This window comes from Oncorhynchus mykiss, chromosome 25 (genome assembly GCF_013265735.2).
Source record: "Oncorhynchus mykiss isolate Arlee chromosome 25, USDA_OmykA_1.1, whole genome shotgun sequence".
Taxonomy (NCBI): domain Eukaryota; kingdom Metazoa; phylum Chordata; class Actinopteri; order Salmoniformes; family Salmonidae; genus Oncorhynchus; species Oncorhynchus mykiss.
In genome coordinates, this window is record NC_048589.1 from 24,642,697 (window position 1) to 24,658,712 (window position 16,016).

Consider the following 16,016-nt stretch of genomic DNA (forward strand, 5'->3'; position numbering starts at 1 on the left):
GCATGTAGTGAAGTAAAAGTACTCGAAAATATTTAAAAAAATACCCCCCCCAAAACCCCCCCCCCCCAAAAAAAAATACTTAAGCAGTACATTAAAGTATTTTTACTGAAGTACTTAACACTAGCCTACTGCTATTTGGCAACAACAACACAAATCTACCAATGTATTTTAACTGTTTATTACAGGTTCATAAACTATTAATAAACCCTATATACACGACGTATTAACAGTTTATAGATTCAATAAATCCTAGACCTACCTACCTTATTAATATAAAGTGTTACCAAATATGAGTAGCTCATCACTTTGTCTGTGGAAAGAACGTGGGAGACACAAGCATCTTGATTTAAAAGGTAGCTTATAATTGCTGATCCTCGCTAGGGGCGCTGTTTGAACACAGTGCAATAGAGAAGACAATGTAGCCACTCAGTGTCAGCCAAATCCATGATATTAACACAATCTAAAGAGCAAAGGGGAGTTTCCAAAGTAATCAAACCCGTCCAACTTTCTCATTTACAGCTATAGACCACTGAAAATGGATCCTATTAGGGCTGCTGCTCCTTTGCTATGGTTTTCCCTGTGCTTTGGGAATATTCTGGAGGCAGCGGTACTTGGATCATTGCAGTACCCCTCTAGCGCAGATGATAACGGGCTTGTTTCACATCTGGATGAGCAGAGTCGGAGAAAGCCGATCGCGGTGTCCAGGAAAGACCCTCCGATAAATGATACTATCGTCCCCCATGACTATATGGTATCGCTATACAGGACACTCTCTGAAATAGAGAGAAGAGGTCTTAACAGCAGTGTTCCTCGCTCCGCAAGACACGCCAACACGGTGACCAGTTTCGTGGATCAAGGAAAAGGTGGGTGAAAGTCATATCAGTAGCCTAGGCTTATTATTATTACTCGAGGTAGACTGTTAACCATGGTGGTTGTCATTTATTCTGGGGTTGAAGGCTATTCATGTAGCTATTTATACTGCATTTAATAAGTTATGTGATTAATTGGTTAGCCTATAATCAATCAGTTATCCAAATATCTACAGTGCCATTTGCTCAGCCTATGTGGACTAGCCCACGTTGGAAAAGGATATGGTAAATACGAGACTGCAAAGGCAACATGCAACAAGTGCTTTGGGTATATTTACAAAAATGTCTGTCATAGGATTACATTTTTTTCTCCATATTAATTCATTAAAATCGTAACTCATCATTCAAAAAACATAAATTGCAATATCTTTAAAAAACCCTAACAGCGAATTGCTTGACAATTTCCTTCTTCAGCATCCATTATTTATGAATGCATTAATTTCAAATGCGCCCCTATAGGCCTACACATTCCGACAACAATGACTTATTGAAAAGTCGAAAGTAATGTAGGCTACGAATGAAACATTATTTGGGAAGGTATAGTGCATTTGTTTCACATTTATTTGGGAAATACTCGAAATACTTCGAACTAAATATGTAGGCAAATGTCTCCGATTTCCAACATCTGCGATGTATAAACCTCACGGGCACCTTGAGCTAAACACTTCGAAAAGGCCTGCTTTCCCCCAGTCCAGGTGTTGCTGATAAAAAAGATACTTGTAATTTAAAACTGGTGTTCAAAGATTGTCACAGAATATTAGTTTTAATAAATATACTCTTTCAGTAGGCCTATTCCATAACATTTTATTGCAAGAACAAGTCACTAAACTAGCTATGTCCAAAACACACATATCCCTTAACTACAGTATATCCAAAACTATTGTTTTCTATTGGGCTATTGTGAATTTTTGCATTGTGCAATTTATTAGTCAGGACTCGGAATACATTTGTATGTCATATAAATAACAATGTTTTAGGATAATTTAAACCTATAAATGATAACAACAACAATAATGAAAAATATAATACTAACAACAACGATTATTATAATTTTTGTTTGTAGGGACCAGTGGCAAATCATTCTTTCTCTACTCCCTCTCAAAACATGTTATACTGTGTGTTAAGTAATGTGTTATTCTTTTCAAAGGAGTTCAGTCATTTACATTCTCTTTTTGGGGATTCCAAACTTGTTTTAATTTTCAAACAAAATTAGGAGGTAAAAGTGCAGGTAGATTCCATAAAAGGCATGAATATCTTTTATGTCTTGATGCAATATAATTTAAATTCATCAATTATACAATAACTATAATTTTATATCCCTGAAGAGTCATTTCTTGCATTTTGGTTTCAGAGTCAGCGGCTAGTATCACAACAATATTATAGTTTTTTATTGATGTCATTTAGTTCCATCTATTTATTTATTTATCAATGTGCACCTGCATGTGATTTTAAAGGTATTGCAATGATTTTCTTATTCACTTGACCCAATAAAACTCTGAGGGCAAGTTCACCTCAGGTACATGTAAACACAGAAGGGATGAAAAGAATCCAGGTAATCTTTTATCATCTTTTATAAACTGAGACTACAGCATTGTCTGGGTTATGTCATTGTTTTGTCTAGCAAGCGGATATTTGCTAGGATAGTGCTGCTCCCTTCACCTTTCATTGTCTGGGTATTCCACTTAAGCCTGCCTGGCTGGTCTTTCTCACAGGGGGACAACGGTTACAGATCCTCTGCATTCACCAAAGCCTTGTGTGTTCTTTTCCAGCAGGAGCCTCACTGTGCACAATTATGTTTTATTTTGAGGTCCCTTCAATAATGCATCAATGACATGATGCCACAATCTGGCCTTGGATTCTTATGGTACTCATCTGTATTGGAGAGGAAAGTTCCTTCATGTTTTACCATGGAACTGTGGTTTTGTCCTCAGGTTGCACTGTATCCCAGGACCTCATGCTTGGGCTGGATGTCAACGTCAACACTTTTGAAACAGTCTGTTCCCTCTTATAAAGCTTTCCCCTCTGCCACATCTCATGGTTGCAACTGTGGTATGGTTGACATACGGTGAATAGCTGTTACGTGCCTATTTAAATTATCAGTGGAGAGGAGGACGTGGACTTGACTAACACATTAGAGATGCTTAGAAATTATTTAAAGATTCTACTGTCTTTCCTTTTCATGTATGTGATACCTCATCAGGAGGTGAGTGCCAGGTCGCTATCTGTTTGTGGATTACAGCTGTATGTGCATCCAGAACGTTATGAAATCCAAACATTACACTAAACTTACATTACATTCCCATCACTTTGGTGTGTTAAAATCTCGAAAGCCACCACTCCTCTGAAATGTATAACTATGGACAGATGAAGAGAGGGAGTTGAGGCCACTTCAGTTTAAATTTCTCCAGTGTCTCGCCAAGCCCTCCGCTCACTCAATCAGTGTAATTAGTGCATTCTGCCAAGGGCTTGGGCCTGACTAGAGGTCAGCCAAGTGCTTTCCTCCTGGCCTGCTCCTGCGGCTTTCGTCAGCTCTGTTGCTTGCATGTGGACTCAGGCGATTCAGGCCCAAACAGTATTCCCACCGAGGGGGACACACACAGACAGCGCTTCATGGCCGCATGCTTTCTGTCCACCTTAGAAAGCCACTGCAATTGACCAAAGGGGCGTTTCTGCCAAACGTTGAATACTTGTTTACATATGGTCACAGACACTCAAAGAGATTTAAGTCGGCTGACGTCCAGTGCTTGATTTCGTTTACCACCCTCTTTTTAAGTAACTGTGTTTTAATAACTGTGTATGTGTTGGTGTGAGATTCAAATGACTAGCCTGTGTTTTCTCCCCCTACAGATCCCTCCTCCTGGGGAAGTGGCCAGCGCTATATCTTCGACCTCTCCAGCCTGTCCAGGACAGATGAGATCGTGGAGGCAGAACTGAGGATCCTGAGAAAGCCACCGCTGGATCGCCTCCCTATGCTGACGTGGGGCAGGAACCTTTATCGCCTCCTCCTCTACACATGTTCCTCTAAGGGGAACTCTGGGAGACGGCTGCTGGACTCCAGGACAGTCGACGTTCTGGACCGCGAGCCTCCCAAATGGGATGTATTTGACGTGTGGGCCAGCGTGAAGGCTCGGCGGAGGAGCCAAAGGACAGCAGCGGGCAATGACCTCTTCGTGGCCTGCTTTGACCTGCTGGTTGTTTCGGAGTTGACCAAAGAAGCAGCCAACCCTCTTACAGTAGGGCTGGGACGCCGGTCTCGGCAGCCCCAGGAGAGGGCCTTGCTGGTGGCTTTTTCTCGCACCCGCAGGACAGAGAACCTGTTCAAGGAGATCAGGGATCAGATGAAGGCAGTGCGAAGAGACTTGGGTTTTCTGGACCCTTCGGACCTCTCTGGTGATGTGATTGGTCACCTACCCAGGCGACGCCAACGCCGGACTGCCCTCACCGGCCGATCTATAGGCGGAGCTGGTGGGGGAGGAGGGGGAGGTGGTGGTGGAGGAGGAGGAGGAAGGGGAGGTGGAGGCGGGGGGCGCAGGAAGACTCGCTGCAGCCGTAGGCCGCTCCATGTCAACTTCAAGGAGTTGGGCTGGGACGACTGGATCATCGCACCGCTGGATTACGAGGCGCACCACTGTGAGGGCGTGTGTGACTTTCCGCTGCGCTCACACCTGGAGCCAACGAATCACGCCATCATTCAGACACTTATGAACTCTATGGACCCTGAATCCAGCCCGCCCAGCTGCTGTGTCCCCTCCAAACTCAGCCCCATCAGCATCCTCTACATTGACTCTGGCAACAATGTGGTCTACAAGCAGTATGAGGACATGGTGGTGGAGAGCTGTGGCTGCAGGTAGCATAGCAACAGAGAGGGGAGGTGGTGCTAGTCTTGCGTGGCGCTAGTCTCGTCATTCTGGAATTTTGGACTGGGGCTTGCAAAGAGCGGAGTTTGTTTGTTTTGTGGGAAAATACGTTGGTGGTTTAAAGCGCTTCTTAACACTCACCTCCCCCTATCTCTTCCCCCTAAACCAGCTGTATTTTGTGATTTGTTGAAAAAAGTACAGACAAGTATGCTCATTACTGATCTGCCTCTGCTTATGGGGAACATAATCTTATTTGCTGCTTAATTTATTAAAACATGTCATTGAGCTGCCATTTTATTTCTTGAGCTCTTTAGCATTTTTTTACTCCTAACATGCTCTGGCTCTCTCTGGTCTCTCTCTCTCTCTGTCCCCATGGCTCTGCATGTTGTTCGATGCTGTCAACTTCAGTAAATGTCTGCTATGCTTCTGACTTTGGTTCTAGAACACTGCTTTAGTAGTGTATAAAACATCAGCCCTAGCTTTGAATTTACTGAGCAGCAGACAGAATTTGTTGGGAGGAATAAAACAAGCCCATATTTATAGTGTTATGATAACAGTGTTAGAGTACATTTGTGTGCCTATATGGAAAACTCAAAATAACATTAAGTCAATTATTACATCTCACAAGACATCTGTCCAATAAACTGCTCCCATTGTGCTTGCTCTTACCAAAAAACAACATTTCAAATGTATGGGAGGACACAATCAAAAATGACTTTTGTATATTGCAGTTTGCAATTGCAGCACATAGCCTACACACGTCTTACTTAAGACACTACCGTCATCTCTTGGACATAGTTAAAATATAGTTTTTTAGATAAATGCTGCGCTCGGTGTTGTGAGCAATCTGGATATTATTATGAATCTTTTGAGCAGGACAGAGAACATCACCCATTTTCTGGAGTTATCAAATCAAATTTCTTTATATAGCCCTTCTTACATCAGCTGATCTCTCAAAGTGCTGTACAGAAACCAAGTCTAAAACCCCAAACAGCAAGCAATGCAGGTGATTGCAGGTGAAATAAAATTTGATTTGATTTGCTGTATATGCACGGTGGCTAGGAAAAAACCTAGAGAGGAACCAGGCTATGAGGTGTGGCCAGTCCTCTTCTGGCTGTGCCGGGTGAAGATTATAACAGAACACGGCCAAGATGTTCAAATGTTCATAAATGACCAGCATGGTCAAATAATAATGATCACAGCGGTTGTAGAGGGTGCAACCGGTCAGCACCTCAGGAGTAAATGTCAGTTGGCTGGTCATTGAGAGTCTCTCTACCGCTCCTGCTGTCTCTAGAGAGTTGAAACAGCTAACAGATAAGCTAACAGTTATCTGCTGTAGAAAACCTCTGTCTATCAACCGAAGGAACAGTGATCTTTAGTTAGGGGTATGGTAAGGGTCCCATTTACATAGCTAACTTCCATCAGTAGCTGTGTCACCATGCATTTGCTTATATGCACTCTATGTCATTACATAGATCATTACTATGCAAAGATCCGGGGTATATGATATGGAATATTTAACAGGCGATATGGAGAATTTGAAATATATTTTTATGGCACGAAGACTGATTTATTATTTCTTGCAACTGAGAAAAGTTAGATTTTTTCAGGGTAGGCTATGTACTACAGCTGGTAATGTATATGACTAAAACAAGCAGATCCCATGATCACTTGAGATTGAAATGGCGATTCAACTCCATGTAAACAGCACAGAAAAAATAGGCTATAATGTCCATAGAAATTCCTTGTTAGTCAGTGAAATGTAATATTGAAATTCACTTTTTAGCACTCCAGGGACTGAATTATAAGAGCACATGATTTTGCAAAATAATATTGATCAAACAAACGTGTGTTGGTCTTTGGATGTCATTTTCACTTATTGCGTTTTATTTTACAGTTCACTCTACTTGCATATTAGCCTGGTGGTCCGGATATGTTTGTGCTTTAGCCAACTCTTCCCTGCCGTGTTTGTTCATTGTCATTCCAAACGTAGTTATCACGGCAAGACGTAAATTAACACCTGCTTTTCCAACGTGGTAATTACGAGTAAACTCCCCACTGTATATTAGTTCACAAATCCCAGATGAATCACATTAACACAAGGTAAATAAATATGCACATTCAAGACAAAGGAAACAAAACTACTTGCAATGAGTAAACTAGGCACAGGTCATATGTGATGTCCCCAAGAGAGAACTCTTGCGCAGATGTTTCATAGTATTGGTAAAAGCCTTTTACTCTAAACTCTCGTGAACACTTTGGTTGCAACGCTGTTTGTGGTAACGTCATATCACTGAGTCTCAGTTTGAATTTAATTATATTTCCTGTCATTCCAAGTTAAACTCAATTTCTTGAATTGAATTTGAGATTAGCGAACCCTTCTGCATGACCCTAGCCTGGTGTATTGAGATCTATAGATTATTTTCTTGAAGTAGATATATTTCCATATTTTTGCACAAACGGCAAATAGGTGATACTTTGTACTAATATCATATTTGAGCGTTTGCTGCTTTTGTTTGAAATGATGTTTGTTAAAATATTTCATTTACTTTCTAACCAAAATCCAAAGCAGCTTTCTTGCATTTTGTTCTACATTTTTTCATCCAAACCAGAGATTGTTTATTTTTTACGGTTTTCTTTCACGATTATGTTCAACCGATTTGGTTCTTTGTGAATTAAACAAAATCCATCTAAAATGACTATACTGGCATTTTGAACTAAGGACTATGCTCAAAAACAAACCGACCGCAAGAAAATCTCTGCTTGTGGTTTATTTTCAAACAGCAGAGGAAATTCAGTGGCAGAATCTCCAGGAGGCAGATAATACAGCTCCCCCAACATAATTGATATCACCTAACAGACATTGAACAATAGCAAAGTTCCCATCAATTTGCCATGATTTCTATAAGTGTTTAATACAATTTAAACATTAGTCGAATTAAAAGGGGGCGTAATGATATAACTTCCTGTAAACTCCTCTATTGTACACATTTTCTAAAAAAAAGTGGTCACTATTTTCGCTGATAGTCCTGTTGGATAGTCACAGTTCGCATTTTCAAAAAAAAGTGACTCTCCTTTTTGAAGATAGCAGAATGTCACTGCAGTTGAAACTCAGTGGAAAACCGTTACCATAGAAGCTTCTTGATTAAAAAATGACATAAATATGGCAAAGGATAATTAAACAAAAGTGTCAGGCAGAAAATAAATCCCCAAAGCTAATGTAGTCCAGAGAGTAGCTCCTCTAGTATGCTGTGCCTTGATATCAGAAACATTTGTGTGTGTCTGCTTTTCTTGTATCCGTGTCCTATTACAACTACTTTGTACAATTGCTTTTTTCTGTTTCTTTGTGAATCATCATGCCAAACACATTTTCATAAAAATGTCAGGACAAGGCAGTGATTGGATTGTTCCATACTTCATTGCATGTTTACTTCACCAAGCTTGTCTTAGCACGTCCATTGTCTTGAAATAGTATTCACACCCTGCACAGTTGTCACATATAGTTGCACATTTTGTGACTGTGAGTAAACTTTAATCTGCTTGAAAATCTGTGGCTGTAAATCAATGATCACCATTCAACTTGACAAAGATTGAGCAATTTTGCCAAGAACAATTGACACATGTTGGGATGTGCTTTGAGTGTGTGGAGTGTTGTGGAAATCTTTGGGGGAAAATGCCTCAAAATCCCAGACTCTAAGCCTAAGGCAAAAAAAGGTGAAAGCTGTGCAATGGTTAGGGTGGAGGTTGTTTTGAGACTCATGGATGCTTCATCAGTACAACATGTTGCTGTGAATGTATGACTGCATTCTGTCTCGAGATCTGCATGCTTAATTCTAATTTAACCATATTATCAGTTGCAGCTTGATCTAGCAATGTTAAAGTTAGTATCTGTTAACACTGACATCTTTTCTTTGTAAGCACATTTATTCATTATTGAAGTGAGATTCTGATATGAAATGCCCAGTACTTAACATCTATGCAATGTGTATTTCCCCATCATTTTGCTCCTACCTATTCAAATATGCAGTCTTCCCCATTCTTTGAAAGGGAAATTTGAAAAAAGGTAGCCTTTCCCTTTCTTTCCCCTCCTTTCCACATTTATTATGTGGATTTTTTTTGAACAAGAGAGCATTTGCCTCCTGGCAAAAACCCATATGAAGTTCACAAACACAAATTGTATGAAAGACATGTATGAGGATTATAGTACAAGTAAAAGCTATTTTTGTTGAGAAGGGAAATGTTTGAGATTTAACCGTTAGACGGCCATTAGTTCTACATGTGTTCATGTAAAGTGCACTGTGTGTATGTATGTATTCTATGGGTTATAAAGGTCTGTAAATAATGTCATTGTAAATTAACTGTAAACAGCTCTTTTCTCTTTTGGAAATATCTTCTAGTAGTATATATTTGAAAAATAATATGTAAGCACACTTTATCCTCATTTTCTGTTCATCTGTTTCTTTTTGTACAGATTATTTTATTAAATATTGTATTGATGATAATAATATGTGTAATCTTCCTGTCATCCTGACTGTAAGTGCCATTGAGAGCCTTCGTAATGCAGGTAAGAGCAAAACTGTGATAACCACAGTCTTCCCTGTATGGCACTAGCTAGATTTGAAACATAGACATCAATGGAGACAGGAGCTTTTGACCTTGGGACAAAAATAACCCATAGTTGATGTTGTGGGATTTGGATATGTCATGATGTAATTTTATTATAACAATTTGAGGGAGGCTGAAAATAAGCTCTCTTAATGTCATAACAAAACATAACAAAAGGAAAACAATATAGGGACTTGGTAAAATTCTGATTTGTTGCAGACGATGGTGGAACAGGAAAGAACCAGAAAGAGACCTGCCCCACTAAAGAGACATTAAACAGTAATACTTGTTTGATTTGCCACAATTCAATCCACCAGTGCAAGATTACTACATTTCCCTCCACAAAATACCATTGTCTCATGGTTTAAATCAAGTATAAGCAAATTAAGGGTTTTTGTCATTCCCTTTAATGGGGGCCAAAAATGGAGATTAAAGTAGGCTTGGTTTACACAGGGATTCTTTCCTTCAATATCTCCACAATGCAGCTGGTGATGGTTTTCTCTACAGACATGTTTCCCTCTGTTTTCCATAAGTAAAAACTAGCTTGGGGTTTGGGTACGGTAAGATATATTTACCTAAAGCAGATCTTTGAGCATGCACAGGTGCCTCGGCTGTCAGTCCATGGTCACTACCAAGTTCCTTGACAGAAAAAAAATTCATTATGACCACGAAGCATGCAACAATGTGTAGACAATGCTTAAACCAAGATGTAGTCCTCAGAATAACAATGTTGCCGGTATTGTATAACTAACGTCAGTTTCTCCTTGCACTGGCCAACAAATGATATACTTGGGATACTGCATTTCCCCAGTGGTAGTCTTGGAATCCATATTTTCACTCAGCTCGTTTGAAATGTAGGCCCGCTAGGTGAAATGTGAATCCAATACCTGTTTGAAGACTTGGTGGTTAAGACTTAAATTCAATGTTTAGTTTAATCCACTGGTGTCATTCCTGAGCTTGAGTTTATTTCAATCAAGCAAAAACCAAATGGGAACTTGTCGAAAAACATGTTTTTATCTTAGATGACTTTGCCCAAAGGCAATTCAAGAACCTTATCCTTTTACAGTCCTAGAATTTGCAATCCTTCAGTTGCCAGCAAGCCCAACACATCCTTCCAGACCCAAAAAGGGCTGACAACTTAAAGCTATAAATGCTTTCTCTGACAAAAGCAAACTCTTACTTCTAAGATTCTATCATTTTTTGCTCAAATAATAGCCTTGGTTATTGCATTCAAAACACAGAGATCACCTTCACTTAAGTGGTCAAGAAATGGTTGAATTCCAATAATTTGCCAGATTCCAAAAAATAAATGACATTAATTAACAAACTGCTATTCTGGCAACTTGACATTTATACACTGGCAGAAATAATTGCAAAGTATTTTGGCTCATATTTAGACTAAAATGAGTAGGAGTGCTGATCTAGGATCTGCCCCCCCTGTCCATATAATCAAAACTGATCCAAGATGAGAACTCCCACTCAGATTCTTTATGAATATGGGCCCTGGAGTCTGTTTTAGGTCCCTGCCTCGGTTCAACCCAACTGAGGGAAATGCCACTACATCTTTAGAATGGGGATAATTGTCCTGAATCAGTTCTTGTGTGTTTTGCCTGCACATTTCTGTCTCTATTGCCATCTAGTTGTACTTTTATGGAAGAAATAGACAATTTAACCCCTCCTAAAGAGACGGAAAGTAGTCACAGGACTTTCTGAATTGTGGGCAATTTGATAAAGGGACCATGCCATTGCTTTAAATGGACACGCGCAAATGAGAGAAAATATTAAACTCAGACACCACTACATTGTTTTTCTTTGTGGGAAATAGAATTTAAAAACCCAATAGTTTGTCATCAATGATACATTTCTTTGTCACACAAAATCTTTCTTAGGAGTGATCCCCATTTTGGGGGGGTTAAGAGAAATGTTAAAGAGTTAGGGGACTGCAATCACAAAGCAAGTCAATGGATGTGAAAGAACACAAAACGAGTATACAAAACATGAGGAACACCTTCCTAAAATTGAGTTGCACCCCAGCCTTTTGCCCTTAGAACATCCTCAATTCGTTGGGGCATGGACTCTACAAGGTGTCGAAAGAGTTCCACAGGGATGCTGGCCCATGTTGACACCAATGCTTCCCACAGTTGTGTCAAGTTGGCTGGATGTCCTTTGGGTGGTGGACAATTCTTGATACACACGGGAAACTGTCTAGTGTGAAAATCCCAGCAGCGTTATAGTTCTTGACACAAACCGGTGTGCCTGGCACCCACTACCATACTCCGTTCAAAAAGGGACTTACATGTTTTGTCTTGCCCATTCACCCTCTGAATGGCACACACACACAATCCATGTCTCAAGGCTTAAAAATGATTATTTAACCTTTCTCCTCTCCTTCATCTACACTGATTGAAATGGATTTAACGCGATTGAAGAGGACGAGCCGATCGTCCTCGCAATGGCAGACCACGTGTAACAACACCTGCACAGGATCGGTACATCCAACATCACACCTGCGGGACAGGTACAGGATTGCAACAACTGCCCAAGTTACACCAGGAATGCACAATTCCTCCATCAGTCCGCAATAGGGTGAGAGAGGCTGGACTGAGGGCTTGTAGGCCTGTTGTATAAGGCAGGTCCTCACCAGACATCACTGGCAACAACGTCGCCTATGGGCACAAACCCACCGTCACTGGACCAGACAGGACTGGCAAAAAGTGCTCTTCACTAACGAGTTGCGGTTTAGTCTCACCAGGGGTGATGGTCGGATTTGTGTTTATCGTCGAAGGAATGAGCGTTACACCAAGGCCTGTACTCTGGAGCGGGATCGGTTTGGAGGTGGAGGGTCCGTCATGGTCTGGGGTGGTGTATCACAGCATCATCGGACTGAGCTTGTTGTCATTGCAGGCAATCTCAACGTTGTGCGTTACAGGGAATAAATCCTCCTCCCTCATGTGGTACCCTTCCTGCAGGCTCATCCTGACATGACCCTCCAGCATGAAAATGCCACCAGCCATACTGCTCGTCTGGGAGTGATTTCCTGCAAGACAGGAATGTCAGTGTTCTGCCAGGGCCAGCGAAGAGCACGGATCTCAATCTCATTGAGCACGTCTGTGAGGGCTAGGGCCATTCCCCCCAGAAATGTCTGGGACCTTGCAGGTGCCTTGGTGGAAGAATGGGGTAACATCTCACAGCAACTGGAAAATCTGGTGCAGTCCATGAGGAGGAGATGCACTGCAGTACTTAATGCAGCTGGTGGCCACACCAGATATTGACTGTTACTTTTGATTTTGACACCCCCCCCCCTTTGTTCAGGGACATGTTATTCCATTTCTGTTAGTCACGTCTGTGGAACTTGTTCAGTTTATGTCTCAGTTGTTGAATCTTATGTTCATACAAATTGTTACACATGTTAAGTTTGCTGAAAATAAACACAGTTGACAGTGAGAGGACGTTTCTTTTTTTGCTGAGTTTTTATAATCAAAAGTCATGTAAAACCAAATTGACACGAGCACAACTCGCAAACATATGTTCAGTAGAGGATTAACAGTATAATAAACACACAACTTTACTGCACCACCAATTGGTTTGTGTAATGAATTTCTAATTTAGTCTCTGTTTCTGAAATGACAAGGAAGAACGAAACCCCATCTAGCCTGTAACTCTCTCACCCTCTCAGCCCAGATCTCATCCATCACAATGGTATAAACACATTAGTCTCAGTGTGTATTCAACAGGAGCCTAAGCTTCAGATAACACTAAGCCTTCCATATTCATTTGCAGTTCAACATGGCAGATATCGAATATATCTAGCCAACTAATAAACCAAGGTTTAGAGACTCCCTGTCAAACACACATACCAAGGAAGGCTTTTTGAAGAGAGCTTTCCTGTAAATGGTTACATCACCAGTGGCTGGTGGCCAACAGTGGAATGAGTACTCTGCCAGAGGTTGAAGGTCAAAGATGAACACCAAGTCTGCAGATTCCTGTCAGAAATAGAGTTTCTCAGATTTCCATAATATAGGAAATCCAACTTTAGATGGAGTTAACCTTTTGGAATGATGAGCATGCCTTGTCATTGTTTCATCACAGATTTAGGGCTGAATTCAATAAATATGCACTGCTGTAAAAACACATTGTTCTGGTACTACACCTTAGGGCAGGAAATGGAAACAAGCTATCTGTATCAGACTGTGTTGACAGAACACAGAAAAGTCTAAATAAAATAAAACTGAGTTGAAGTGCCAACACATTTTGCCATGTGCAATCAAACATGTTCTACAGGAGTCTGGGATAATTCAGAAACAACATTTTTCTCTCCACGCAGCAGGAAAGCATGTTTGAGTTAATATGCCTTTGAGGTTGTTTGACACTAACGTGCATTTTTCCATGGCAAAATGGATGTTGTTTTTGATCTGTTCTGTTTTTATAGTGACATATGTTACATTACAGTGTAATTAAGAATGTCTGAACTAATCAATTGTATCAATAGTTTCCAGCTGATTTTGCTTGGTCCTCTTCAGCAAACAAACACATACCATTACTTTACAAAGTGTAGTATCACAATTTCCTGCCAACCCAAAAAAACATTTGGCACCAACAAATACATATTTACATGATTGGTGGTACACAAATAAATACAATTAGATTAATAATCTTATCAAAGTTTTGTTCATTTTACTTCACTTCGCTATATATTAAAATACAAACACATCTTAAAATAGAAATGGGATATAAATCCAATGTCCAAATAAAAGCTTGGTTGTTGAGGCCTAACTGATATCTCTGTAACTATAAGGCAGTGATGGTACTGTGGTGGTTAAAATCACATGTTATAGGGAACTAGTTTAGTTTGGTGAGTACGAAAGAGCATTGACAATGATTTTCACAAATATCATAATGCTTTAATTTCACATCCAGATGTAGTCACTCAATTTATTTAGGTAACATAAACCTATAATATCATTATCCAATTGAGATTTCGATTACAATTTCATTACATCACATTCGCACTGTCATGCCACTTGGCTAGAGTGTATTTGAAACTAGCTCCATGTTTGCAAATTGCCGTGGATCCATTCGACGATCATATCAGCCACTTCCTTTCCTGTGTCCAGGACTAAGGCGTGACGAATCCCGACTACACAGTCTGATGTCTCCATTTGGAAAGTCCCTCTTGGTCTCCTGATGATACTGCACATGGTACCAGTGGTCACAGGCTCCGTAGTAAAACACAAGTTGAACATAGGAATGACAAAACATCCACAACTAACATAGCATTTCATCTGTGAATATACTTCGCACTACAATGTCCCTGTCACTGCAAGATTTAAAGGTTTTCATTCGCTTATTCAAATTCTTCTGTGCATAGTACAGTTTGTACTATCACCTTATTTACCAACAAAAGATGAAGTCCAAAGACTGTCAACCAGTGCAGATGCCTACACTGCCGATCTGGTTAGCCTCACAGAGAGGGAGAGAGTACACATACACTCATGCACCGAGAGGCAGACACATTCTTCTCATTATTCTTGATGACAAAATGGATACGGATAAAGTGGAGAAGAAGAAGAGAATATGTGTGAGAATGTTATAGCTACAGTGTAACCCATAACACCTTCACATCTGCCGACAAGGAAACGTTAAAACGTGAGGGTATTTGAACAGCAGAATTATGAGGCTAATAAAATGGATCAACTGAGACATCGCTTAACTGCATTTTGTAAGTGTTCCACTGCATTGGGCCAAGAGCCCTCAGGAGCTCAACACCACTCCATAGGTAACTGGATGGTGTGTAGGAGGATATGATGCAGGTCCTCCATTAGTTTAAATGGGTCAGAGAGGGACAAACAAGTTGAAGGACTGGCACTTGGGAGAACTTCGATCACCGTGTTTCAATCAACAACTTTTCCTAATATGTCAGTCCACCTCTCTATTTGTCCACCATAGACTGTTTGTTTTATGGTCTATAATCACCCTGTAACATTCCTCAAGCCCGTAATGGAGACTGAGTTATATTCCAACAAGGTCACACTGAGCATAAAACACATTTGTAGTATCACACAGGTGTGTGTAGCATCATTGTTTTAACATTTAAAGGAAATTCAAAGGAAAGAGTACAATGACTAAGAAATTAGGTATTCAATGTCACCCCCCCCCAATTATCCATCTCAGTCATCTTATACAGCTGGAAAATATAATGGGAGGACATGGATGGCTTATTGGATACCAGAAATGATAATGCAAAAAAATGTGAGTGAAAGAGGGGGAAACCCCTCCCCAGAGAGCAGCGTAACCCAATGCCTTTGATTCTATGTTCCATTACATTTCCCTTTCAGCAGCATGTACTTTTTATTAAAAACATTAGTTGAGGGCCATTTTTTTTCAAGCTGCACTCACTGGAAAATATTGCTGCTATTTCAGATGTTTGAGAGTCCGTCCATAACTCATACACACAGTAAAAGTAAAGACACCTTTACAGAAAATGACTCAGGTAAAAGCGAAAGTCACCCAGTAAAATAGTACTTGATTAAAAGTCTAAAAGTATTGGAATATTAAATATATATCTAGTGCATTAAAATATACACTAGATATACAAAAGTATGTGGACACCCCTTCAAATTAGTGGGTTCTGTTATGTCAGAACCACACCCGTTGCTGACAGGTGTATAAAATCAAGCACACAGCC

General features: G+C 40.3%; 1 protein-coding gene across 1 annotated transcript; it reads left to right on the forward strand.

Moving 5' to 3' along the window:
- Positions 1-351: 351 nt before the first annotated feature.
- On the forward strand, positions 352-5,731 carry LOC110505692 (growth/differentiation factor 6-A-like). Its single transcript, XM_021585084.2, has 2 exons — positions 352-863; positions 3,717-5,731. Exons 1-2 carry the CDS (start codon positions 536-538, stop codon positions 4,718-4,720), a joined length of 1,332 nt encoding a protein of 443 aa, XP_021440759.2. The 5' UTR covers positions 352-535; the 3' UTR covers positions 4,721-5,731.
- Positions 5,732-16,016: the final 10,285 nt, after the last annotated feature.